The sequence below is a fragment of the Lissotriton vulgaris genome, chromosome 1_1 (genome assembly GCF_964263255.1).
Source record: "Lissotriton vulgaris chromosome 1_1, aLisVul1.2, whole genome shotgun sequence".
Taxonomy (NCBI): Eukaryota; Metazoa; Chordata; class Amphibia; order Caudata; family Salamandridae; genus Lissotriton; species Lissotriton vulgaris.
The window spans coordinates 884,023,596-884,050,992 of NC_141685.1; the positions used below are offsets into that span (position 1 = coordinate 884,023,596).

Here is a 27,397-nt window from a genome sequence, read left to right on the forward strand (position 1 = left end):
CCAGGTTCAAGTCCCACTGAGGCATCACAAAGGGAACAGGTGGACACGTATGTGTGATGCCGTTCAGTAATCGATTAACAGGGGACTTGAACAAAGAAATTTGATAAGGCAGCCTTAAAAAAGCTGAAAGGGCAGAAAGGTAGCCCTTGATAGTGCCAGAGCAGAGCCCTGCTGGGCAAGAGAAAGGAGGAAGAGAAGAACCTCAGAAAGAGGGGCAGAGAGAGCATCCACAGCCTTTGCTGTGCACCATGCCACAAATCTGTTCCACCTGCAGGCATATACCGACTTTGTGGAGGGACGCCTGGCTGCCAGAATGATGTTACAGACTTCAGGAGGCAAGTCAAATGGCCTCAACTGTTGCCGCTCAATCTCCAAGCATGGAGGTGGAGAATGGACAGGTTCGGGTGGAGGACCGTCCCCTGCGACAGAAGGTCCTCCTGAAGAGGCAGACGAACCGGGGGATCGACTGACATACCGAGTAGCTCGGGATACCAGTACCTTCGTGCCCAGTCCTGAGCCACAAGGATGACTTGTGCCCGGTTGCGCTTGATCTTCTTCAGCACTCTGGGCAGAAGTGGTATAGGCGGAAAGGCGTACAATAGACCGCAACGCCACTCGCGACGAAAAGCGTCTCCGAGCGAGTGCCGCCTTGGAAATTCCAACGTGCAGAACTGATGACATTGCGTGTTCTCTTCGGTGGCGAATAGATCTAACCAAGGCTCTCCCCACTGCTGAAAGAGGCCTTGCGCCACGTCCGAGTTCAGACGCCATTCGTGATCCATCATGCACCGGCGGCTGAGTTTGTCCGCCCTGGCGTTCAGAGAACCTGCCAGGTGTTGAACCACTAGGGTCACACCCTGATGTTCCAGCCACTGCCAAAGGCGCAGAGCCTCCTGGCAGAGGGTCCACGACCCCACCCCGCCCTGTTTATTGCAGTACCACATGGCAGTGGTGTTGTCCGTGAACACCTGCACTACACTCCCCCGGACAGAGGGGAGGAATGCCTTCAGTGCTAGACGAATCACCCGCAGCTCCAAAAGGTTGATATGGAGCCGGGACTCCGCCGGAGACCAGAGGCCTCTGATCTCTGCCTCTCCCATGTGGCCTCCCCAGCCCTGGAGGGACGTGTCCGTCACAACTACGTGCTCCGGTTGGGGAAGGGAGAGGGATCTGCCGCTTACCCAATCGCGGTCCGTGAGCCACCCCTGCAGCTGTCTCGCAGTGCCCTCTGAGATCAGGACATGGTCGGACAGGTTGCCCTGATGCTGGGCCCACTGAAACTTTAGGTCCCACTGCAGAGCCCGCATCCGCCACCGGGCGTGATGCACCAGAAGGATGCAGGAAGCCATCAGCCCCAGAAGCCGCAGCGTCAACCAGACCGAAACTCGGGATAAAGGCTGAAATATTGGAATTAGAGCCTGTATATCCCGAACCCGCTGTTCAGGTGGGTAAACCCAAAACTGCACCGAGTCGAGAACCGCTCCAATAAAAAGGAGCTTCTGAGAGCGACACAGGTGTGACTTTGGCACATTGATGGTGAACCCCAGCAGGTGCAGGAGGTCGGCCGTAGTCTGGAGGTGGCTGACGACTGTCTGGGGCGAGCCCGCCTTCAGCAACCAGTCGTCGAGGTAGGGGAAGACTGAAACCCCTACCCTGCGCAGATGAGCTGCGACCACTGCCATCACTTTCGTGAACACCCGTGGGGCGCTGGTAAGGCCGAAGGGGAGTACGGTAAACTGAAAGTGCTCGTGGCCTACCGTGAACCGCAGGTAGCGCCGGTGGGCTGGCATGACGGGGATGTGGAAATAAGCGTCCTGCAAGTCCAACGCTACCATCCAGTCTCCTGGGTCCAGGGCAGCTAAGACCTGAGCCAGAGTGGCATTTTGAACTTCTCCTTTCGGAGGAAGCCGTTGACGTTCCGTAGGTACAAGATAGGACGTAGGCCCCCTTTGCCCTTCTTGGGTACCAGAAAGTAGTGGGAGTAGCAACCACATCCTACTTCTGGCCCAGGAACGCACTCAATGGCACCCTTGGCCGAGAGGGCCGAAACATCCTCCTGCAGAAGTCTCAAATGATCCCCCGATACGCGGTGGTGTTGCGGTGGCATGGCTTGAGGGGTCGTCTCGAAGGGGAGGGAGTAGCCCCTTCGGACGATTTGCAGCACCCTCCTGTCCGATGTGACAGTACGCCAGTGGGAGTGGTGATGGCGAACCCTGCCCCCTACTGGCATCACATGGGCCGAAAAGCAAGGACTAGGAGGGTTTTGAGGCGGATGCTGCGGGGGAGGGTGTGGACTGGCCTTGCCGTTGTCCCAGACAGCCTCCACGGCGATTTCCACGGCCGCCACTGCGCTGGATGTTAGTCTGCGGTGCGTGGCTGGCAGCACGTGTGGGGGCGTCCCTTCCTTGGCCACGAAAGGAGCGAAAAACAGCCGACTACTGGCGCGGGTCGAGAGGCCCAAGGACTTGGCCGTGGCCCTGGAGTCCTTCAAGCGCTCAAGCGCATGGTCTGACTTGTCGCCAAAGAGGCGAAGGCCATCAAACGGCATGTCCATAAGGGTGTTCTGGACATCAGCCGAAAAGTTGGCGGACCTCAACCGGGGCCGGGCGGTGGCGTCTGGCCACGTTCCTATCTACGGGCGTACCCGTAGCGGGCCTGGACCAAGTGCTCAAAAGAACGTCAGTCAAGGCCTCATTAAACGGCAGCAGAGGATCGGCTGAGCTTGACTGTGGTTTAAGGACCTCAGCGAGGAGGTTAGTTCTCACGGCCGCGACGGGGAGCTCAAGGCCCAGGGCCTTGGCCGCCCTCATCAACACCACACTGTAGGTTGCCCCCTCCTCCGTAGCCAGGAGGCGAGACAAAGTCAGTGTCTGGTGATGTGTCCAGACCACTGGCATCCCCAAGTCCACCTGTCCAGTCCTCTTGAGACTGACACTCGGGTCAGAGGGTCCTCAGACCCCTCCCAATACTCCTCTTTACCCATCCCCTGATAATCAGGGTTGTCAAATGATGAGGCCGGTTCATAGAAGCTAAACTCCCCAAGCGGCATCGAAAGCGGCACCGACGCCGGAACCGGAGCGAGGGAGGCATCGGGGACGGCGCCGCCCGAGGTGACACCTGAGGGACCGGCACCGGTGAGGTCGTTAGGTCAACCGGCGACGACCCGATTCCCGAAGCGGATCCAGTGGGGCCCTGCGGCGCCGGGCCCGAAGGCGCCGGCGGCGTCGGGCCGAAGCCCCCGACCCTCTAGGGGCCCCAGACGGGTCCACTGGGACTGAAGGCGCCGCGGAACCAGTCAGGGAAGAGAGGGACCTCATGGCCATGAGGAAACGCTCGATCTACCACAGCGTCGCGTCCTGCCCAGGGATTGGAGGGTGTGGAGCAGGCTGCGACGCCCGCGATTCCGACGGAGCCGCGTTGGCGGTGTCACCCGAACCCCCGGCCGCGTTGCGCCGTGGCGAGTCAGAAGAGCGATGATGTCTCTTCGACTTCTTGTGCTTACCGGACGACGACTTCGACCCGGAGGAGTGATGCCGACTGAGAGCTGTGGTGGCTCGGACCCCGCGACCTGTCCCTCGACCTCCTGTGGGACCGGGACATCTCGCGGCGCGGGCAGACTGCCGGAGTTCGAGTCGCTTGCGGGACCGCTCCCGCATAGCTTTCGAAGTCAGGGCCCGGCAGTCGGGGCAGGTCTTGTCGTTGTGGTCGACGCCGAGACAGTGGAGACACCGACGGTGAGGGTCGGTGACCGACATTAGTCTGTCGCATCCTCACAAGGCTTGAGACCAGGCATCCCTATCGGCACAGTCCGGAGTCGCAAGACTCAAGAAAAATGATCAAAAGGGGTCAAAAAAGTCTAGTCAAAACGTGACTTAAGTACTGCTTTTTCCAGATTTGCGCTTGCTGGCGCGGAAAAAAGAAGAACTGACGTCAGCACGCGGAGGCGGCGTCTAAGTACTCCGACGATGTAATCTCGGCGCCCACAACACCAACGACGGACGCGGAGCCGCTGACGACGCCTACTGACGCGCAAGGGTACTGCTACGCAAAGAAATTCGGATCCAGTCTGACGCCTGGGGATATTCTAAGGTAAGGAATCTATCACTAACGTGTCTCTTCGAGATAGGTGCTTTTGCAGTTCTTATAACCACAATGTTTGCAGTTATGTCATCTGGGGTGAAGGCCTCTTTGATGAGTCAGCATGGGTCTTACCACTCTTCCATCAACTCCCAAGCGTCCACCCAAATCACTAACATTCCAACTGTCGAAGCTCCTAGAGAAATGTGTCCTTGTAACCGCATTGATCAATTCCAGCTACTAGATCAATTTCAATCTGGTTTTCGTCAGGGCCACAACAAGGAAAAGCCCCTTACTCACTTACTTGATGATGCTCTAAAAATACTGAGTCAGAACAAATCTTGCCTTCTAGTCCTCCTGAACCTCTCATTAGCTTTTGATACAGTTAAGCACGACAATCTCCTTGTCCTACTGGAACACAGCAAGGGGCTATCAGTGTTAAACAAGGTTGCCTCGTTGCTTCACAACAGAACACAGACTACAGATGGACCATTCCAGACTCATCCATTTGATGGCAGAATCAAGCACAGCACATGAATCCAGAAAAATTCACGATGCAAAACTGTGTGCTTTACAACATTTTCACTCATTCTTCAGCAACAAGAATGCTGTAGGTTAAGTCTGTACATAATGAATGTAAACTGCTGCTGTAACTATCTTTCCAAAGCCACCCTTTGGGTTGTCAAAAGTAAGCACCAGCCAAGACTAAAGTAGGGGGACGATCTTCCAGAGTACTTTTTCTGGCCTGAGATCCTGATCCAGAAAGGTTAGCAATTTACGCTGAAGGAAATTTCAAGCCTAAACTTTGAGGACCTTTTTTTCCTGTCTGTCTTTTCACTTCCATCTTCAGCCTATAAGAGGACGTTCATCTTGATTTGAGTTTTCCCAGACACATGATGAAACAAAAACATAAAAGAAAAATAATAAAAAATGAAAACAAATCCCCAAGGTTCAGGGATTCCTTGCTTCAAAAAGCGATTTAGATAACTAAGGGTGGTCTCTCCAGTGTCTAATTGCTTTATAAAAAGGCTCCTACATCAGTCTGAATTTCTTTAGTGTCTGTTTTTAAGGAGATCATTTTTCAAAAAGGTGGTAGAAGACCAATAACTTCTAAATAATATTGGGGAAAAAATGGAAAATGCTGTGTCAGTCATTCAAAATGGACAAGCATTTCCAGATTACACACAATTCAAAATGGGAGTGTGCACGTTCACACTCAAAATGCACAAAAGGAGGAAGGGCTTGCTGCATACTAACTCACATGGAAGAGGGTTGGAAATATGTGGATTAAGTGTAAGATGTTAAAAGTTGCAATGTAGCATTGACAGCCCTAGAAATACTTATTCTTCGTCCTCCCAATAAAACTCAGTAACATTTATCGATAAGCAACCACCCATCAACCCCAACCTAATATATCCCTTCACCAGGTCCTCACCGTTTGCATACGGGGTCACCATCTTCTTGTTGGTCATCACACGGGCAGTGGCATTGTTCACCTAGAAGCAGAAAAAGCGGGATGGAGGGAGGTGATGTTGCAGGATAGGGAAGGGGAGGAGAATACCCAGCATTAGAGAAGAGGTGCGCTCATGCACAGAGCCCGGCGCAAGGCACAAGACCACGTGCTTGGGAACAGTATTCCAACGTAAGTCAGCAAAGTCCATCTACTGCAGCTGTTCCTGAAAACATGCAGTGATCGTTAAGACGGATGCACCAAAGAACTCCTAAAACACCTGCTTTTATTGGGGGGCGAGGTTGTGAGGGATGGTGTGGTGCAGGGGAAACTGGGAGGGGTGGCCAGGAGTTTCAGGGGAGGCTGCTGAGGGAACGGTGGGAAAGGGGACAAGGGAGAGATGTTCCTGTTTTGAGATCATGGTAGGGGAATGGCAAAGTTAAACAGGTCCAAGCCCACAAGAAGGCCATTTCTAGTTTTGTTGATAATGGCTGCGTAGGTCTGGGTGAAATGTTTGAGATGGGAAGGGAAAGCCCTCCCTGAAAAAAAGCCTACATGTTGGTGGAACTATGGCCTTTTGGGTATTACTGCTATTAAAGTTGGATGCAAGAGGGCTTAATTTAAAATAAATTACTACAGTTATGCCATAAACTGCTGCTGAATGGGAAAACCGGCTCACAAGGGGTATATCCGTGCAGTGAGGAAAATCTCATAGCAGAAATGCCTTTAGCACTGTAAAATAGACCCAAGTCAACAGGGTATTGTTAGTACTGGGATATCTTCTAGGTCTTCACCATGTGTAGTGAAATCGGGGAGACATTTTTCTATACAGTTATCCATCCTCTTCTCTTTCTAAAGTGTGCAAAGAGTCCCATTTCTTTACTTTTTCAGCTAAGGCATTGGAATTGTGGGTTCTGAGATAAGGGACAGAGATGTCCTGAGGCATGCTGACTTGGGCTAGCAGTTGACAGGTGGGGCGGACAAACAAATGCCAGCCAATAAGTTAGAGCACAGTTGCAAATAAATGTGCAGGGCAGGGATTCAAACTTAGCGTGCATGGCAGGGTGGGAAACAGTGAGCAGGGCGTGGGCAGCAAAATCAACATGTATGTAAAAAAGGATAGTTCTTTGGCTGCAACCGTCCTTACGTTCACTACTCAGACTGCTTGTACTTGAACACATTTTGAGTCATTAATGCAAATATTTATTGGGCAGGAAACAAGAGCAATCAGCACTGGAGGTCGGGCTCCTCAGAACAATTCAGGCTTCAAGACTCCTCCTCACCCAGATGGAAGGCAGTGGGTAACGGGCAGAGGCAGTCTATGACCATCACCCTACATTATTAAGCCCTTTTCCTCCTCCTTGATTAAAACAGTAGAGAAAAGGAAGAGGAAATAATGAAAGGAACAAGAAGAGAAGGGGCAGAAAAGAAGAAATGAAAAGATGAACTGAGGGAAGGAGGAACAACGTTGATGTGAAAGGATAGATGGGAGAGGTGCAAGCAAAGAATGACTTAAGGGAATGGATAGGGAGCATAAAAGAGACAAGGAAGTGAAAGAAATCAAAAGTAGAGGAAACAGAAGGAAGAACCTGAATAATTTTAGAAGGGAGGAGAGATTATTCTGGGAAAGTGATGAATTAAGAGAGGATTTTAGTACAAACCTCACTTATGACAACATTTTGGGACCATGAGTTGAACTAAGGGTGGACAAAGGGCCTGGATTTGTGGAGGAAGAAGAGACTACATTTAATGGGCATTTGTGATTCGATTCGAGAGGCAGGTTTAACCAGACTGGAAGGGCAGCTGCGGCGTGATGTAGGATGGGGTCTTAAGTAAGCCAATTTCAGTAGTGGGAAAGTGTGGTTATCACTGCGGCTTTGGATGGAGCGATTCTTGGACCATGACTTATACGCAGTTGGGGCTAATTTTGGGGAAGGAGAGGACAGCAAGTCAGGTTGGATTCACTGGCAGAAAAGATTGGAATTGGGGTTCATTTGGGGAAGCCATGTTTTCGGCAGATGGGGTTTTACAGAAGCAGCTGCTCTTGTTTCCATCCAATGTTGCACAAATACTTTAAACAAACGGAAAAAAAAATTATATATATATATATAATCAAATTATACACATTCCAATTGATTCAACATTTGACAGAAAAGACCCACCAACTAAAGGAGTGGGCGTTTGAGGGGTGGGCATGCGTATAAAACGGAAATCAAAAGGAGAAATAAGAAAAGGGTGGTGAGCTACGTCCCTCATCTGTTACTTTACTCCATGGTGCTTCTCCTTTAAAAGGGTCATGGCCTGACTTACTCTGCAACCATTGACAGTGACTTGACAGACCACCCAAGGGCTGAAATCAGCATGACAGACTGTATTCACATTCAGGCCACACTTATCGAATGTGTTCCATACAGAGTACGCAATCAGTCCTTCAGCCTGCAGTCCGCCATAGAGGAGGGGCACTGTCTTGTCCAGTCAGCCGCAAAGCCAGTCTTTGAATTCAGCCATAGACTGGACATGTCTGGAGAGTCTACTATACAGCATGCACATTCTCTGAAGCAAAGCTTGGAAAAGAGGAAACCACAGATTGGATTTACAGGATATTTTAATTAGCACAGAGTCAATCCAAAAATCATAGGCAACGAAAGTCACTGCCTGAATCTGACCAATTCTAAATCAAAAGAAGAAACAGAAATAAACACCTTTACTACTCTGAGGTGGAACTAAAACAGTGTTGATTTCCTAGTTAGATGATCATTCTTTCTGTGAAGAAAGAGACCTGGTAAATGGATAGAGTATGGTCCTAGCTGACGTGTCTGAAGTTCAATTCGACAAAATGTCTGCAGATGGAAACGTTCCTTACCTGCAATCTGCTCTCTCCTCTAGGGAAATCTTCAAAATCGCAAGTACTGAAGAACAAGTTACCTTCAGTAACACTAACTGGCGGATACTCTATCTGTCGAATCCTCACTTGTGGAACATTCTCAGCCACCAGACTGGATCCAGAGATCTTTAAAGTAATAGCTCTAGGGTGCTGCTGGGTAGCACCACCTGACTACAACAGACTTGCACTACCCAGGAGTGAAGAAGTGGAGCTGCCTATAGACACTTCCCCTGCACACCGATGTCCGGTCCAGATTTGTTTGTCTTCAGAGCACCCAGACGCGAATCAAGTCAATTAAGTGGCTACAGAGTATGCGGAAAACAAACGTAGGTACTTTTCAGAATGTGTTTGCACAGAATAGGTAGGTGGGAGGGAGGCAAGGTACTTAAATAACCCACCAGAAAACAGCATTTCTAAAGGTTAAGTAACTTGTTTTCCTTACAGGTACTAAATCACATATTCCTCACCTTTAGCCAAATACCACAGCAATAACTCCTGAAAGACCCAACAGTCAAGCCCGTGGCGGTTGTGAACCTGTGTACGGAAGCCCATGTAGCAAGGTCCTAAAACTCTCTTGCTAATGCCTTTAGTGACAATAGCAGTGATGGAATAAGCCCACAGGCCTTCAGGGGCATCCCTCTAGGCTAGAGCCTACCACATCTTTATAAAGTGGAGGCTGGTTAATTTTAAGGAATAATAAATCGTTTTGGTGGAAATAGATCTGTTAACCATTTCAGAAAATCCATCGCAATAGGTGATTTAAAGTGTGAAGGCTGGTAAAGCAAACACATTTTTTTTTAAAAGACAGACATGGACCTCACCTTGCAAAGCCTTGTTAGGGTATTGACAAATCAAACATACAAAAACAATAATTTAGCCTGTAAGAGATCAAGCTGACGGATCTTACAACAGAACACAAACTTCACCCAATGTCCTGAATAGATAGATTTGGTCAAAGGAAGTCCGACTGATAGGATTGCATCCATCTCTTCAATTGCATCCCAAAACGGCTCAGTTGCCAACAATCAGCACTCACGGAGACGGAGGTAGTAGAGATTTGGGCGCAAGTCTCTCCCCTTTTTCTCCAACAGGAGGTCGTCCCAAAAGTGTAGCTGGATCAGAGGGCAAATGTGCAGGGTCAAGAGATCAGGATGCTACCCCTGCCCCCAAGGGGGCATATTAATTCAGGCTATCAATATGATTTGGGAAGATTGTCCTGATTTCCTTAAAGGTGCAAGGAAGTAGAGGCAGGTAGGGATGGGAATGTGTACAGGATGCCTGTGTCCCATTGCAGGCGCAATGAGTTTCCTTTGGATCTTCCTGGTGGAAAATCTATCATGCGGTAGTCTTGACACAGTAAGCTTTTGCCAGGGGTGAAAAGATCATGCCAAGGTACATCCCACCAGTCACAGTTGCCCTTAACCACACTAGGATGAAGACTACACTGGTGATCTGCCAACTGAAGTCTGCTCAGTTTGTCTGACCTAACATTCCGAGAACCTGCCAAGTGATTGGTCACCCGAAAAACGACATGCTGATCCAGTCATTCCTAAAGGCACAGGTTCTCCTGGCAGAAGGAGCAAGACCCCACTTTGTCCTAATTGGTTTCAGTATCACAAGGCAGTAGCTTTGTCCACGACAACCTGCCCCATCCTGCCCTTGATGGTTGGTAGAAAGGCTTTCAATACAAAGCGCCAACAGAGAGATGTGAAACCTGTGCATCAATGGAGACCAAAGACCCCCGATTTCCACTTCTCCCAGAGGAGCCCTCAAATCCAGAGTTGGAGAATGTGACTCCACTGTGAAACCATTGAAATGAAAGGTTCCTCTGTAGGACTTGCATATGTTATCTGGCACAGATAAGGAGGATATACAAGGCTAAGGGCCCAAGAAGTCTCAGAAATATCCTCTCTAAGAATCAAGATTGAGCATCCTGAATGTCACTGACTTCATGGAGCAAGGCCTTGAACATCAGTGTGTCCGGAATAGCTCTTATTTAAGGGACTTCTATGTACTGGCATACGGTGAGATTAATACGCTGAAGGAAAAATCCTACGGATTACAGCTAGACAATTATCCGGAGGTGGGCTGCAGCTAAAATGGGGGCAAGCCCTCCTTAAGCAGCCAGCAGTTGAGTTAAAGGAATACATGTATCCAAACACCAACGAAGATAAGCTGTGACCGCTGGCATCACCATGGGAACACAAGACCGTTGAGGTAAGGGGTAGAGTGGCAAACTGGAAGTGCTTCATCTCCAACGTGAACCTTAGATAAAGTCTGAAGAACAAAAGGATAGGCATTTGAAAATGTGTCCAGCAAGCCCAAGAACACCATCCAAATCCCTGGATCTAGAGGAGGAAGAACCTGAGCCAGAGAACTTTTTGAATTTGTCCATTCGTAAAGAAGGATTCGGATCCTGGAGGTCCTTCCTAGGAAGGAAGGCGTAGTTGGAATAACACCCCACCCCCATTTCTCACTCAGGTACTCTCTCAATGAGGTAGTGGACTAAACTTTTACATAAAGAAGTTATTGTGGTCTGTCAAAATACAAGCTGAGTACGGAAGAGTGTGTGAGGGGACAAAATAAAAGGCAGTGCATAGACCCATTAAACAATCTGCAACACTCACTGATCCCATGTGATGAATTTTCAGTGAGGAAGGACATAATAAAATTCGGGTCACACCCCCTATCGGCTGGCTGTGGCCCTGAAAGGTTAAGTAAGAGTGGCTTGGTAGCTGTGGAGTCACAGGAGGAGCAATTCGAGCACTGCTGCCACGCCTGCTGATGTAAACAGCTTCAGCGGTCACCATGCCCTATAGATTTGTGAAAGGTCCGAGCTGGTTGCTGAGCTGGCTGAGAAGCAAGGCTTCCGTTTTTCAGTATGCGCGGCCCCTTTAACAGCACCTGAACATATCCACAGCTAATGAAATTGATGGCTGGCGAGAGAAACCCTAAGGAATTGGCTGTAGTATGGTTGTCTTTAAAGCCCTCTTGTGCAGCGTTGGCTTACTGCACAAAAGGTCAAGAAGCATGCCCATCAGGGCCCCCAGTTTTTGAATTAACTGTTGACTTTGGTTAAGACTGGGATTAGGTGCGAGAACAGCCCCCAATCGGGGGCGGGAAGTGGCAGTGCAACTTGGAGGAGGACCGCTGCTATGAGTGATGAATGCAACCACTTGGTTTTGCTCTATTACATACAATTTTGATTGCTGCTACCGAGTCACACTTCACAAAACTTTGAAGCATGGCTGGAATCCAAGCACCACAGACATGCATAGTTGTGGCATGTGATCAACAATGGCTTCCTGTAGTGACAGCATAGCTTGAATTTGTGGAAGTGGGGGGTGTTAGGACACGTAGTCTTGTAAGTTTGTAATCGGCAGGAGGCAGACACACTTGGGAGTAGAGCTCCAGATCTGCGTCAAAGTGGAATTCAATAAGCCAACATTCGTGATAAGTGATGGAACCTATAAGCAGCTCTGCTCTGACACTTGCGAAGCAATAACGGACTCAGATGGCACTACCTCATAACACCCAAGAGCTATTGCTTTCAAGATCTCATGGTCCAGTCTGGTGCTTGGGAATATTTTACAAGTGAAGAATCTGTGGTAAAATGTTAGAAGTATCCATCAGAACTGTACCACCAGTGTGATCCTAGAGCACTTTTAAATAAATATACACACAAGAACTAAATAGTCACAAATAAAGTAAAAAGTGGCTAGAAACAGCTTTTAAAAACTTTTTTTCTAAGGAAAAGAATGGTAATGGTAGCAGATAGGCTGCAATAAAGAACACGCAAAAATAACTCTTCTTTTAAGGAATCACCCTACTCCAGTGTGCCATCAAGCTCGAAGGTGACCGATCAATTCCTTTTTTTTTTTTTTACAGGAAAAAAGATCCTTGGCATAAGAGAAACATTTTATGTTCTTTCGTCTAGATAGGTGGGAAAGTGGATTATGACTTACCCTAGAGGAAGACTAGAGTTATAGGTAAGCAACTTCTCCTCCAGGGGATTCTCATCAAGTCGTAAGCAGTGAATAGAATAGCAATCCATTAACAAGGCATGAAAGATAAAGATTTCCTAAGGAAACCCATCCTACTCACCCTGGAGTCATAATAAAGACAACAGTGTCTTATAAATTTACGATCAGAGACCTCCAAAGTAGCAGCTTTAAGTATTTCGGATAGAAGAAACCCCTCAAAAAAGCCTCAGTTACAGCTTTACCACTGGACTGTAGGCTTGCTAGCCGTTAGTTTATTTGCTAACTGGTGACGCAAGAAACTATCTGCAGAGTGGATAGGCTAGTTCTAAAATACCATAATTTACAAATAAATATTCGGATTCCTGTAAGGTAATGCCTCTTTTTGTATGGTCATTCCCAAGTCTTTCAACGGATGCTGCTGGTCTTTAGACTCAAGAGTGCACTGAGGTCCCTAGTATATGGTACCCTGGCATACAGGACATGTAAGTTATAGGGGTACACCAGGGCTTGCACCACTGGTTGTGCCAACCTGGAGGCTCCTCCCCCCCCCCCCCAAGTAAAAACTATTCCCTCTTCCTGCCACTGCAGACTGAAAGAGCAGTTGCAGACTTGCTAGCCCAAATTTGTCATTAAAATATTGGCAAGGCCACTACTTCCCCTGTACAACTGTGTAGGTCACCCTCTGGAAGCCTACAGAGTCCTAAGGCAGGGTGCAAAGTGACACAGGAAAGACAGGTAGTTTACATGTCTTGCCAGTAAACAAAAGAAAGGGGAATGCTACTTACCAGTATGCATCTGTTCTTGGCATTCAGAGCTGCAGAGTCTCACACTGAGCATTGGATCGCCACCTGGTGTTGGGCTTAGATGATTGCATGTTGTTGTCGTCTTGGAAGAAGTCTTTGTAGTCACGAGATAGGAGACTCCTCCCTTGGACGATAGTGCGCATGGGCATCGACTCCATCCTTAGATTGTTTTTCGCCATGATGCGAAATGATGGAGTTAGTAGAAATAGAAAAAAGGGATGTCCATGTGTGTGTATATGTAATTGAGATAGAACTGGAACAGACACAGGTCCCGGGGAAGCGGGTGGGCGTTTGAGAGACTGCAGCGCTACATGCCAAGAACAGATGCATACTGGTAAGTAGCATTTAACGTTCGAGGCATACGAGCTGAAGATCTCGCACTAAGCATTGATTATACAGCAGTGTTTCTCCTAGCGGTCGTAAGAGCGTTTTGAGGACAGCTTGGCCTACTACAGCTTGCTGCTTTGCTTGCACATCAATACAATAGTGTTTAGTGAAGGTATGTATTGTAGACCATGTTGCTGTTTTGCATGTCTTCTAGAGGAATGTTCCCTAAGGCCATAGAGACTCCTAGTTTGCGTGTGGAGTGCGCTCTAGGAGGAATTGTTAATGTACGTTTTGCTTTTTACAATCCACCTAGCAATCCCAGCTTTAGAGATGGGCTTGCATTTATGTGGTGGTGAGAAAGCTACAAACAATTGTTTTGTATTTCAAAAGGTTTTGGTCCTATCAATGTAATAGAGATAGGCTCTTTTTACGTCTAGGGTGTGTAGAGCTCTTTCTGCTACAGAGTCTGGGTTTTGAAAAAACACTGGCAACGCTGATTGGTTTAGATGAAAAGGAGTGACGACTTTAGGAAGGAATTTTGGATTTGTTCTTAGGACCACCTTGTTACGGTGTAGTTGTAAAAATGGTTCTTGTATAGTGAAAGCTTGAATTTCACTTACTCTTCTGATAGAGGTAATAGCAATAAGGAAAGCTGTTTCCCATGTAAGGAATTGCAGTTCACATTTGTGTAAAGGTTCAAAAGGGGGTCCCATGAGCCTGGTAAGAACAATGTTTAGGTTCTACACTGAAGAGGGTGGTAACCTAGGATGAATGATTCTTTTCAATCCTTCCATAAATGCTTTAATTGTAGGTACTCTAAATAATGACAGATGTTGAGAATTTTGTAGGTACGCAGCAATGGCTGCAAGAGGAAGCCTTATTGATGAATATGCTAGATTACATCTTTGTAAGTGTAGAAGATAGCAGATAATATTCTGGATAGAAGCATCCAGTGGATCAATTTGATTATTGTTGCAGTAAATACCAAATCTCTTCCATTTTGCTGCAAAGCAGGCTCTAGTAGTAGATCTTCTGGCTTCCTTAATGATATTCATACAGTCTGGAGGTAGGTTAAGGTAACCAAACTCTAAGAATTCAGGAGCAAGATCGCTAGATTCAGTTTATTTGGATCTGGATGTCGGATGTCTCCATGGTTCTGCGTTAGCATGGATGGTGTCAGACACAGTTTTTGGTGTGGAACTATTGAGAGTTCCAGCAATGTTGTAAACCACGGTTGCCGTGCCCATGTGGGAGCTACTAGGATCATTTTGAGAGACTGTTGTCTTAGCTTGCGTACCACTAGTGGTATCAGTGGGAGTGGCGGACAAGCGTATGCAGATCTGCCTGACCTGTTCATCCATATGGCATTGCCTTTGTACAACGGGTGTGGAAACCTGGCGGCGAAGGTTGGGCATTTTGCGTTTTCGTGTGTGGCAAACAGATCGATGTCTGGATGACCCCACTTGTGAAAGAATGTAATTAGAACTTGCTGATGTAGTTCCCATTCGTGAATCTGTTGTGTCTGCCGACTTAACAGATCTGCTATCTGATTGTGAACTTCCGGAAGGTGTTCTGCTAACAGATATATTTTTTGTGGAATGGCCCATCTCCAAATGTTCTGTGCAAGCTGTGGCAGTTGCAGAGTGTGTCCCCCCTGTTTTTGAATGTAGTACATGGCTGCCATGTTGTCCGTCCGGATCAGGACAGCTTTGTTCTGTACATGTACTTGGAAGGACTAGAGTGCTAGGAATATTGCTAGCAGCTCTAGGTGATTGGTGTGGAGCACTCTTTGTTGAGTGGTCCATTTCCCTTGAGTTGTATGATGTAGGAGATGGGCTCCCCATCCTGTTAGGGATGCATCTGTTGTAAGTACTATTTGTGGAACAGGCTCGAGGAACTGCCCTGCCGCCCTCTGGACAAGTTTTTGGTGTTCCAACCCTGCAGAGAGCGATGTGTGCGACTGTCTACCAACACCAGGTCTGTAAGTTGTCCTTGAGCCTGGTTCCACTGATGTGCTAGACATTCTTGAAATTGGCGGATTTGCAGTCTTGCATATGGAACAACAAAAATGCATGATGCCATCATGCCTATTAGTTGCATGAACACTCTGGCTGGGAGAGCGTTGTGTTTGAAACTTTGTGACTAAGGCTTGAATGCTCTGTATCCTGGCTGGACTGGGATAAGCTAGAGCTGTAGTTGTGTTTATTGTAGCCCCTAGGTATTGATGTACATGAGAGGGCTCAAGATGTGACTTGGTGTAGTTGATTGTGAACCCTAAGTTGTGCAATGAATCATTTGTAATGTGTGTTGGGCACACTGATTGAATGACTTGGCTTTTATGAGCCAATCGTCTAGGTATGGGCAGACATGGATGTGTTGTCTTCTGAGAAGTGCTGCTACTACTGCTAGGCACTTTGTAAACACTCTTGGTGCAGTTGTGACTCCGAATGGAAGGACTTTGAACTGATAGTGCTGTCCTTCTAGTACAAATCTTAGATACTTCCTGTGAGAAGGATGTATGGGAATGTGAAAGTAGGCGTCCTTGAGATCTAGTGTAGTATGGAAATCGCCTTTTTGCAACAATGGGAGCACTTGTTGTAAAGTGATCATATGAAAATCATCTGAGTGTATATATAGATTGAGGGGCCTGAGGTCGAGAATTGGTCTTAGTGTCCCGTCCTTCTTGGGTATTAGGAAATACAGCGAGTAAACCCCTGTTCCTTGATGTTGTAATGGAACTATTTCTATTGCATTTTTTAGAAGCAATGGTAGAACCTCTTGTTTGAGCAGCGTTAGATGTTCTGTAGACATTGGACGCTGTCTGGGTGGTATATGTGGAGGGGTAGCTGTAAGTTCTAGGCAGTAGCCATACTGGATAATCTGTCTTACCCACTTGTCTGTTGTGATGGAATTCCAGACAGGTAGGAACTGTGTTAGTCTGCCTCCTACAGGAGTGGAATGCTGTAGGGGAAGCAGAAGGAAGTCACTGTTTTGTGTTGGGAGAGGTTCGATTATTGTCATTTCCTTGATTGCTTTCCTTGTTGTTGTTGCCCCTATAGCCTCCTCTAAAATACCCTCTATTGGAGAATGTTTGTGTATTAGTTTTAAAGGAAGCTGAATAGTCTGCTCCAGCTTGTTTGGCGCCTCCTCTGTAAAAGGAGCGACAAAAGGAGCCTCGTGCTTGGGTGGACTGCAGAGCTCCCATGGATTTGGCTGCATCAGTGTCTTTCTTCATTTTTTCAAGTGCTGTCTACCTCTGGACCAAACAATTGTTGTTGGTTGAATGGCTGATTTAAGATGCTTGTTTGCACTTCTTGCTTAAATCCTGAAATGCGTAGCCATGCATGTCGTCTAACTAGGACACTAGTGTTTATTGCTCTAGATGAAGTGTCTGCTACATCCAGTGCGCACTTGGAGGCATTTGAGATTAGTTTGCCCTCTTGGATAAGGTCATTTGTCTGTGCTTTATATTGGTCAGGTAGATGTTGTAAAAGTGTTTCTAACTGATCATAGTGAGCCCTGTCGTATCTTGCGAGGAGGGCTTCTGTGTTAGCTATGCGCCATGTATTGCTAGCTTGGGCAGCTGTTCTCTTGCCTGAAGCGTCTATTATTTTTGATTCCTGATCAGGAGGTGGTGCTTCACCTGATGTTTGGGAGTTTGCTCGTTTTCTGGCGTCTGAAACAACTAGGGAATCTAAGGGTAGGTGTCCCTTAACGTAGGCAGGATCACCAGGAGCAGGTCTGTACTTTTTTTCCATTCTTGGGTTTATGATCCTAGCTCGTACCGGATCTTTAAACACCTCTGGGGCATGCTTAAAGACCCCTTTAATCATAGGTAGTATTTGAACTGACCTTTGGGAATGTTCAAAAGTATCTAGCCAAAAATATTCTTCTGGCTCATCGGAGTGCATTGTGACACCATGATAGATGGCAGCCCTATTGAGTAAATGTCGGAAACCAATATTATCTTCTGGATGAGATGGTTTGGATGGATATGTATGTGGGCCAGGGATGTCTGGTACATCCTGTGGGTTTGGGTACTCCCAGTCTGGTGTATCACTTGGGTAAGGAAAAGGCTCATCTGGGTCTCCCCTTTCCCCTAGGTTATACTCATCATTCTGAGGTGGTGTATGTGGCGGTGAAGAATGAGGAGGATAATTTTAAGATAAAATGTTATAAGGAATAGGAGGTGAAGGAGAAGGTACAGGAGAAGAAGGGTTCTTCTTGACAGGCACTGGAGGTGTAGGTGCTGTACCTAGCTTTCTCTTTCTGTGTGGCATAGTAGAAACATGTCCAGTTTGTGGATCAATGTTAATCCTTTTTTGCAAAGGATCAGGTTGAAAAAGCTCCTCATCTTGAGGAACCGCTTTTGGCGCCGTTTTTTTCGGTTCCTGGCATGGTTGTATCTTGCCTTTAGCCTTAGGAGCTGTTATAGAGTCCTTTGGCTTAGGTTTCGACACCGAAGATATTGTGTTTGGAGTCTAGGCCTGTTTCGTGGGCTAGGAAGCATCGGAAGCAGGCTTTGTAGGTTTCGGTACCGAAGATTTCGGGCTGGAAGCTGTTTTGGTCAGCTTGGAAGCGTTGGAAACAGGCTTCATTGTTTTCAGAGCCGTCTTGTCTTTAGGAGTCGACAGTTTGAGTGTGTTTCGGAACCGCGACTTCTTTCGGTGCAGAGGGAGCTGGTGGTATCGGCACGTGCGGTTTGCTCGGTCCTGAGCTACCGGAAGGCTTGAATATTTTCTTCGGAGCCGGGCTCGATGGCGGGGCTTTCAAAGCAGTGTTTCGGTCGCGACTGGGCCCCGAAAGCGGAATTTTGACTTTTGCCTTCGATATAGGTGTTGGGGCTGGGGTAGGGGCAGTAGTACTCACGCGTGGACCTGAAGGTTCGGAGTCGTCTGCCTCAGATACGATTTGGATATCATCGGAATCTTCCTCTGGGACACATGGACCTTCGAAGATATCCACCGGTACTGGAGCCAATCCCTGCAGATCGTGTTGACGGGCCCTCCGATCTCAAATGGTCTTTTTTGATCGAAAGGATGCATAAGCTAATAAGCTCGACTCTTCGTATTCTGGCGATAAGCACAGGTTACACACCTCGTGATGGTCGCTGCGTGGAAATTTTGCTCCACACTCGGGGGTATCTCTTGAAGGGCGTCCTTTCCATGAATTGTAGACCTCACAGCGTGGATAGGCCCAACGGCCGGCGTCGATGACCGGAATCGATCTGATGAAGTCGAGTCGATCGTTATTGATATCGAAAGTTGTTTGTTAAAGTTTTACCCGTCGAAACTACTTGAAAAGTAGATTTCGAACCGGAGCATAAAGTTGCATCCGAACCCCGTGGCGGAAAAACAATCCAAGGATGGAGTCGATGCCCTTGCGCACTATCGTCCAAGGGAGGAGTCACCTATCTCGTGACTACAAAGACTTCTTCCAAGACGACAACAACATGGAATCATCCGAGCCCAATACCAGGTGGCGATCTAATGCTCAGTGTGAGATCTGCAGCTCATACGCCTCGAACACACGGTTTTTGCTGTGGAAAGACATGGTCACCCAATTAGCAACAAATAGTTTCTTACCCGTCGGTGTTGTTTTGCAGCTTGAAGATCTTTCTGGATTCACTATGATGTGCATTATTCCGCGGTCTAGTGGTTGGGTCCGGAATCTTAGTCTTTTTTCTGATTTTTTTATTTCGGAGCCCAGGTGGGCGTCGACGTCCCACCTTTTGGTGTCCTTCCTGTGACGTTGGCACGCTTCCTGCGGAAGCTCCCACCTTTAGGCGCCATCTTCGGATTCTTTTTTTCTCTTGTTTTTGTGTCATTGTTATTTATCCTTTTCCAATCATTTCAGGGTCTTTCTTCCTTTTCAAGAACTCCTGATTTGTCTCTTTTAAAGAGTTGGACTGTATATTGTCTTTGTATTCCCTTCTCCTCCTGTTTCATTTTTCTGGCGGAGGTGGGTGGGTTCGCTAGTGAATCCAGAAAGATCTTCAAGCTGCAAAACCCCTACAGGTAAGAAACTATTCGTTTTGCAGCGTGAATCTTTCTGGATTCACTATGCTGTGCATAGACTTTGTAGCGGTTTGTTATGTTTGTGGCGGCTGGGTGGAAGAGGAGCGATGGTTGTTCATTTGTATATCCACGCAGTAGTGCTTAGTGAACGTGTGCACTGAAGCCCATGTTGCGGCCAGGCATATGTCTTGTATGGGTGTGTTAGCCAGGAAGGCTATTGTTGCTCCATTTTTCCTAGTAGAGTGGGCTTGTGCCCCTCCTAGTAGCTCTTGCATTGCCCGCTTGTGGCAGAATTGCATAGTTTGTGCAATCCATCGTGCGATGGTGCCCTTTGTTACTGGTCTTCCCATGAAACTGCTCGCGAAGGACACAAAAGAACCGCTTTGTTTTCCAGTGCTCTTTAGTTATTTCAATGTAATACATTACTGCCCTTAGAGCGTCCTGAGTGTGCAGTGCCCTCTCTGCGCCTGTGGATGGGTTCTGAAAGAGCTTGGTATCTGTATTGTTTGGTTCATGTGAAACCTTGACACCACCTTTGGCATAAAGTGTGGGACCGTTCTCATTACCACCCTGTATTGTGTATTTGGATGTAGGGTTCTTGTAGTGTTAGCGCTTGATGCTCGCTTACCATGCGTAGCGAGGTGATTGCCACTAGAAAGGCTGTCTTCATTGTGAGCATTTGTAGTGAGGCTTTATGGATAGTTTCAAAAGGCGCCTTCATAAGTTCTGTTAAGACTAAATTAAGGTTCCATGCCGGTGGCGGCATCCTCTTTGGTGGGGCGATCCTTTTAGCTCCGTCCATGAATCTCTTCACTACTTGGGATGTAAAGAAGCTCTTTCCTGTCTCTCCTCTAGTGGAGGCTACTATCGCTGCTAGGTGTACTCTCAGCAAGGTAGAGCTTATGTTCGCTTTTAGCAGGTGTGTTAAATATTTTAGCAAGGTTGATTCCTTGGTCATTTTCTTGTGTAGTTTTTTCTGATGCACCGTTGTGTGAATCTTATCCATTTCACCACATAGCACCTTCGTGTGGTAGGTCTCCTTGCCTCCTGTAGCACCCGCGGTGTGCTCTCTGGGAGTTTCAGGTGTGCAAACTCTAAGTCTTCAGGAGCTATGGCGCCAGGCAGAGGCTCTCTGGCTGAAGTACCTCCCCGTTTTGCATGGTGAGCAGGTCTTTGCTTTTTGAGAACTTGAGGTGGTCCGTGCGCCATCGCCACTATTTGTGAGAACCAGGACTGCCTGGCCCACTGTGGTGCCACCAGAATCAATGTCATGTTGCTGGTTCAGCATTTGCCGAGTACCCTGTGTATCAGTGGTATCGGGGGGAAAAGCGTAGGCAAATGTTTTCGACCAGCTTATCCATAGGGCATTCCCCTGGGACTGTTCCCCTGGATGTGAAGTATTGGCATTTTGCATTCTGGTGTGTTGCAAATAGGTCTATTTTTGGTGTCCCCCACTTCTTGAATAGTTTTTGCGCTTCCTGTGCATTGAGCTCCCACTCGTGGGATAAGGATGTCTTTCTGCTGATCCTGTCTGCCTCCATGTTGTCCTTTCCTGGTAGGTGTATAGCCAGGAGGTATATTTCTAGTGGGATGGTCCATATCCATATCTCCTGCGCTAGGTTGGATAGTGCAACTGATTGTGTTCCTCCCTGTTTGTTGATGTAGAACATCGTTGTCGGTTTGTATCAACACTCTCTGCTTGTACAGTTGTTTCTGGAAGGCTTTTAGGGCAAGGAACACGGTCTTTAGTTCTAGGTAGTTGATGTGCTTGATCGCATCTGTTGGGAGTCCACAGACCCCGCACCATGAGCTGGTTCATGTGTGCTCCACATCCCTTCTTTGATGCGTCTGTGGTGATGTTCATTGTTGGGTATGGTGGTGTTAAAGTCTTCCCCTTTGTTATGTTCTCCTTGTTCCACCAAGCTATCTCCTCTTGCACTGCAGGAGTTACAACCACTAGATTTCCCAACTCCCTGTAGCTTGTGACCATTGCTGTTGGAGCCATTCCTGGAATAGTCTCATGTGGAGTCGTATATTGGGGACTAGGTGTATGCCGGACGCCATCATCCCCATGATCTTGCTTGCTGTCCTCACTGTCAGAGCTCGCCCCTTCTGGTATTGACGTGTCTCCTTCAGCAGGGCAAGTGTTCTCTTGTCGATGGGGAACACCTTGCTCTGGATGGTGTTGATCTGTGCACCTAGGAAGATCTTCACTTGTTCTGGTTCCATAGAGAACTGCAGATTGAGGGCTCCTTGAATACTTCCCTTCCCTGGTCCAGGACACTTGGAAGCATGAGGAGGAATTGACTCCTAGTTTGTGTTGGGAGCAGTGTCTCAGAGGAAGCAGGCTTTGGTTTTTCTTCCTCCAGTTTCACCCCATATGCTGATGCCGCGTTCCTGATGACCATATTGTAGATGCCTTTTCAATGAACACTAGATGGCAGTGGTACACCTCGGCCAGCACCTCTGTGTATGTTTGTCTTTAAGTTCTAGAAAACAATAAGGATATTCTCCAGCGTGCTCAATGTCAGACACCGTGCCATCCACAGTGTTACAAAGTATGCAAGAAACCCCACATACAAACAATGCCTAAAATTTTTTGATTGACAGGGCACAACCCAAAATAAGTTATAGAAGTGACTTCAGTAAGTCATACAGTTGTGTAAACATTAATGGCACAACTCTAATGTTATACACAGTCAAAATCTTTTATTCTCAATTCTTCATCAATGTTCACCCGTAGACATAGAAACATGCACAGCCGACACGTGTTTCGTCTTGAGACTACTTTTTCAAGGCTAGGAAAACTGTCTGAACTTGTAGTAATACGATGCTTCCCGAATGATGTTTCAAGCATGTGCAAGAAGGCCCAGACTCTAAGTTAGGTCTAGTGAGAAAATTCACAGTCAGTAATGAGAAGTAGCGATCTTGAAAGTCCCAAACAATATTGTAGATGCCAATGTCTTCTGGTGGCGCAGGCCTCTAAGGATATGTATCTACGGCCTCATCCGGGCTTTCGCCATCGATGTCCGCCAATCTAGGTCCTGCGCCACCGAGCCCAAACTTGCTTGTCGGTCTCCCTCGCTTTCACCCTCGTAATAGTACAGGTCCTCTTCCTCTTGGTGTTCTTGGGGCTCTGGAGTTTTCAGCGGCTCTTCGGCGTCAAACTCCTCTTCGTCCTCGACGATGATCGTCGGCTTCGACGGAATGGTGAACCTTTTCATCCGTTCGTCGAACTCCTTCCTTTGCAGGATGTGGTCCATTTCGGCCTCGAGCCTTCTCTTCTTCCTCTCCATCTCGGCGGCCTGTTCGGCGTTGAGGGTCTTGGAAGATCTCTTCGATGTCGAAGTTACCTTCGGGTCTTTTTCCATTGGCGTCTAGCGCACCTTTCAGGGACGTGCTTCGACGACCTAGGTTTGTCTTGGGATTGACGACTGGGAGTCCTTTTCGAAGGATCCGCTGGGCTGTTTGTCCCTGGATGCAGCTGCGTCCATCGAATGTTTTGGCGTCAGTGCTCCTTTCGAAGACTTCAACTCTGTTTTTCAAGAGTCTGTCGGTGTCTTAGGGGTCGATGTCTCTCTTACCTCCTTTGTTGTTTTCGCATCGGTCTCTACGGCCGTGTAGTCATCCGGTCCCTTGGCGATGTGGTCCTCTTCCCCACTGGAGAGGCCCAAGTCCCGGTGCGACGGAGGTTTACCCTGGCCTTGCATGTTGTAGTTGGCGCTCCTCTGTCTCTTTTACCCTGAGCGTCTTCGGGGTAAAAACTGAGCAGGCGTTGCAATCTTTGCTCTCGTGGTCGACCGGCAGGCAGAGGTTGCAAACCGGATGCTGGTCCTTCTGCGCGTACTTGTGGTGGCAATTGTGGCAGAATTTGAAAGGTGTTTTGTCCATTCCTGCGCTCAGGGGGTGCCCTGTGTGCGCATTTTCCGTTGGACGTCGAAGTTTTCGATGTTCTCCTTCCTCTTAGTCGTCCCGGTTCAGTGGTCTTGCTTGGAGAAGTATTCTCCAATCCTTTTTGTGGTTCGTGTCTTTTTCCTCTTCTTTTCTCCCAAAACTCTGGAGCCCCATGGTGACGATCCAGACCCAACGGTGGAAAAAAGAATCTGAAGATGGCGCCCAAAGGTGGGAGCTTCCGCAGGAAGCGTGCTGACATCACAGGAAGGTCACCAAAAGGTGGGACGTCGACAAAAAAAAAAACTGAAGACAATTCCGGACCCAACCACTAGACCACGGAATAGTGCTGAACATAGTGAATCCAGAAAGATTCACGATGCAAAAGTACAGTATTACACGCGCCGACTCATCTGTGCTGACTATAGAAAGGCATGACCAAAGTGGGCACTTCAAGGTATCAAACAGCTGGTAACATTAGGCCCAACTTGTACTGCACGTCGAAATTAATGTAACTTGTTGCAGTGTGCAGCTTTACCAAGCTACCATTTTGTGGCCTTTCAAACTACGGTGCCTTCCAGGGCACACATGGAGCCTGTTTTACGAGACCGCTTCCTGCCCTCCGGGAGAGAGGTACCAATGGCTCTCAGGAAGGAGAACAATCAGGGACTGCAGGCCAGCGAGGTGTTAACTCCATCCCGCTGGAAGCCACTTAGGAGTTCGCCCCAAAAGGTAGGCTTCAAAGGGGACTAAGTCTTTGAAAGGCAGATGTGTTGAGCTGGGGAGGTCTGAACCCCCAAAGGGGTCTCTCCATCTTGGGAGTGAACAGAATGATGCATCCTGTGATAGCCAGATGGCACACTCCACAGGAAGTGTTCACCAAGAAGTAAGGAACCAGGTAGCCCATTGGCTCCCAACCACATCCTGCCCCGAGGGCATTTTCCAAGCATAAAAGAGGAAACGTCTGGCACATAGACCTCAGACCTTTACCAACTTGGAATGCCCTGCTGCACCGAAGGACCAGCAAGAAGAGGCTGCACTGTCGAAGACTGCACCTGGTAGCTAGCAAACTGAGGGACAGTGACTGCCGTGTCCTGCTTAAGGCAAAGTGGTCTCCAGAGCCCAGTCAAGCCAAGAGAATTCCAAGGTCCAGCTGTCAGGCTGCTGTTCACAGAATAGGGACACAACAGTTGAAGAAGCCTGCTGGGGCAAGTAGGTAGCACAAAGTCTTCAAACTACCACCACCGCTGTGCAGCATCAACAACTAAGACCTGACGCAAAGATTTGCACCAGAGTTCACGGAGTCTGAAAGTGAGGTCAGAGTTGCTGGGACCCTCATAAGGCAAGTTATCGAACCAGGAAGAATTGGACTGTGGCCTCGACACCGGGTGACTGGACTTAGGTCAGACTGGAGTCGACCTTGCAACCAGGTACCCCTTACCATCTTCGTGGATCAAGGAATCTCTGCAGGAAGACCCAACGTGTTGATTTCTTCAATTATTTTGAGCTAGCTAAAATCAGGACTTCTGAAAGTACCACTTCTTACTGGCAACTAGAGGAGTCACGGTTGTTTGGAAGCACTGGAGGTAAAACCTCTTCCATTTTTAAGGCTAAGATTTGCAGGTGGCTGTTCACTTTGCTCCCTTCAGAATTACCACAGTCCTGTGGGAAATGTAAAAGCCCATTTCGAATGAGTTCAGAAGCTAGTCCGCTAGATTCAATAATGGAAGGTTGTAGTACAGGAGCTGGCCTGGAATTTGCGAGGAAGTCTCTCCTGCAAAAGACACTCATGCAGTGTCCCAACTACACCCAAGTATTGAAATGACTGAAATGGAACAGCAGTTAGCTTCTTATGATTTACAAACAGACCCAGTTGGCTAACAATCTCAAAACGATGTGGAAATGATTTAAGACATTAGACATCCCATTATTAAATCAACCATGTGTCAAGATAAAGATAGGCGAAGATGTTTTGTTTTCGGAGATATGAAAAAATCCCAGTTATACATTTGGAGAATGTTCTTGCTGCTGACTTTAGCCCAAATGGAAGGATTTCAAACTGGAAATAATCAATGCCCACTAGAAACGTGAGAAACGTCCTAGGTGTCTTTACAACTGGGATGTTTAAGTAGGTATGCTGAAGGTCTATTGCACATGCCAAGTGTACTTGATGTAACTGAAAGCTGAAATAAAAGGCTTACTTTATATTTAGGAGTGTAAGTCGTGGTGTTCAGAAGCTTGCTCATCTTTAACTGCCACACTCATGCAGGAGAAGTCTGAACTGATTGATCTCAGACATCAACAGCTTTTCCTGATGCCTCGATGGTCATCCGGAAGAGGAAAGCCTAAAAGTCAAAGTTTGCATTTGTCTCAATGGAAATGGCTGGTGGATGAATGCCTGGTCATCAAAAAATGCTTAGACCTTGAACGTCTTGACAGAGTGCATTTTACTAATGCAGCCATCTTCAACATCATTGACCCTGACATCTGGGTGAAGCTGTGCAGTTTAGTGAACATGCCTCTTTAGATTCCCCTCGTAAGGATTTTCATGTGGAAGAAAAAGAAACTTGGCAGAAAGTTCAATTTCTGCTCGTACCTTCGACCTTCCAGAGTGGAGACTTAAAGCCTCTCTTGGAGGCAATGAAGCTTGATCTTCTGTCTACCTTTTAAGGTCCTCCTGGGCATCTTCCGATAGAGGCAATAGACATAAAGTTGATGTTCTTCAGGCAGTCATATGATGCAGAGAATGTGAATATCTGATTGGGGGTTCTTCTTGCTATAACAAGAGCATTTGACAAAAGAAATAGCATTTTGTCAGGAAAATGCATTCTGGTGAGAAAACTGCTGAAAAACATGCCGAAACTTAAAAAAATGCGGAGAAGGTTGTATTTTAATATCTGGAAACGTTTCAGAAAGTAAAAAAGGGCCAAAAAGGCTTACCCTGTAATCTAGCAGCCCGTTTCCAGGAGCTGTAAAAAAAAAAAAAAGAACCGGGCATAATGGTATACTGGAGAGTGATTCCTTTATGGCACAGTGAAAGTTATTCAGCATATATCTATGCCAGTCTATCTGCTAGAACTGCCAAGCTTTCATTTTAATATCCTTAAAAAAATGTTTGGGAAAGATGTCATTGGTAATTTTTATTATATTAGTGACTTCTTGAATACAATGGGCTTTTTGTTTTATAAACTTAAGTAAATTAAATGTACATAATTTTTATTAGTCTTGTATTAGGTAGCAACAATTTTTTTTTTTACTGAAAAGTGTTGTACACACACACACACACACAAATAAATTTAAGTGCTCAAGGATTGCACGTGTGAACAATTCAGCTCTTTGGTGAGGATATCCCTTGAAGGAGACCAGTAAGTTGTGGGGGAGTTCCGTCTATAAATCATGAGTCTCTTATCCAACACCTGACTGCTTCATAAAGAAAATGTCATCCCTGCAACTGACTGGCTCTGAAAGAAATGTCAAAACTTTTCTTTTCAAAGAGATTTTCTTGATTCCGAGGGACGCTGCTCACCAACCATAAAGAGTTAGAAAGGGGGTGGGAAGTGAAGTCACCAGTCAAACAGAGTGAGCAAGCGTACAATGAGGTAACTGGCAGGCATTGATCATCAGAAACAGAGTAAAGACAAGACAAACAAATGTAGGAAATTAAAAAATAAACACAAGCCAAAAAGACCAATCAGAGGCATCCAGTCAAGCAAAAAGGAGCCAATAGCAGCAGAGTGAGGTGACAAGCAACCAATCAGAGAGCTCGACACCAACAGAAAAGTGCTGGGAAAGGGATGGGGCAGGGGGGTAGGAAAGAAGGCGAATGGTGAACATCCCAAAAAAAAATATTTTTTAAAGAAACGGCCCAAGGAGTGCATTGTTACAGAATCACATGTACATCAATAGGAGAGCAGCCAGGCAGGGGCCCAGGTCACTCAGGGGGAGAGGTGTCAATCAGGGAGGGA

At 47.3% G+C, this 27,397-nt stretch overlaps 1 protein-coding gene and 1 long non-coding RNA gene across 20 annotated transcripts in view; both read right to left on the minus strand.

The window, feature by feature from the left end:
* Window positions 1–27,397, minus strand: part of RBFOX2 (RNA binding fox-1 homolog 2) — a 617,871-nt gene that overhangs the window by 125,091 nt on the left and 465,383 nt on the right. For all 19 annotated transcript variants that reach the window (XM_086958635.1, XM_086958667.1, XM_086958628.1 and 16 more), the window contains one exon: window positions 5,513–5,573. In XM_086958635.1, the coding sequence (XP_086814761.1) occupies window positions 5,513–5,573 (61 nt within the window). The remainder of the gene's footprint in view (window positions 1–5,512; window positions 5,574–27,397) is intronic.
* LOC147748101 (uncharacterized) lies at window positions 19,364–23,146 on the minus strand. Its single transcript, XR_015308624.1, has 2 exons — window positions 20,527–23,146; window positions 19,364–19,498 (listed from the first exon to the last, which is right to left on the minus strand). It is a non-coding gene; the product is annotated as an uncharacterized LOC147748101 (long non-coding RNA).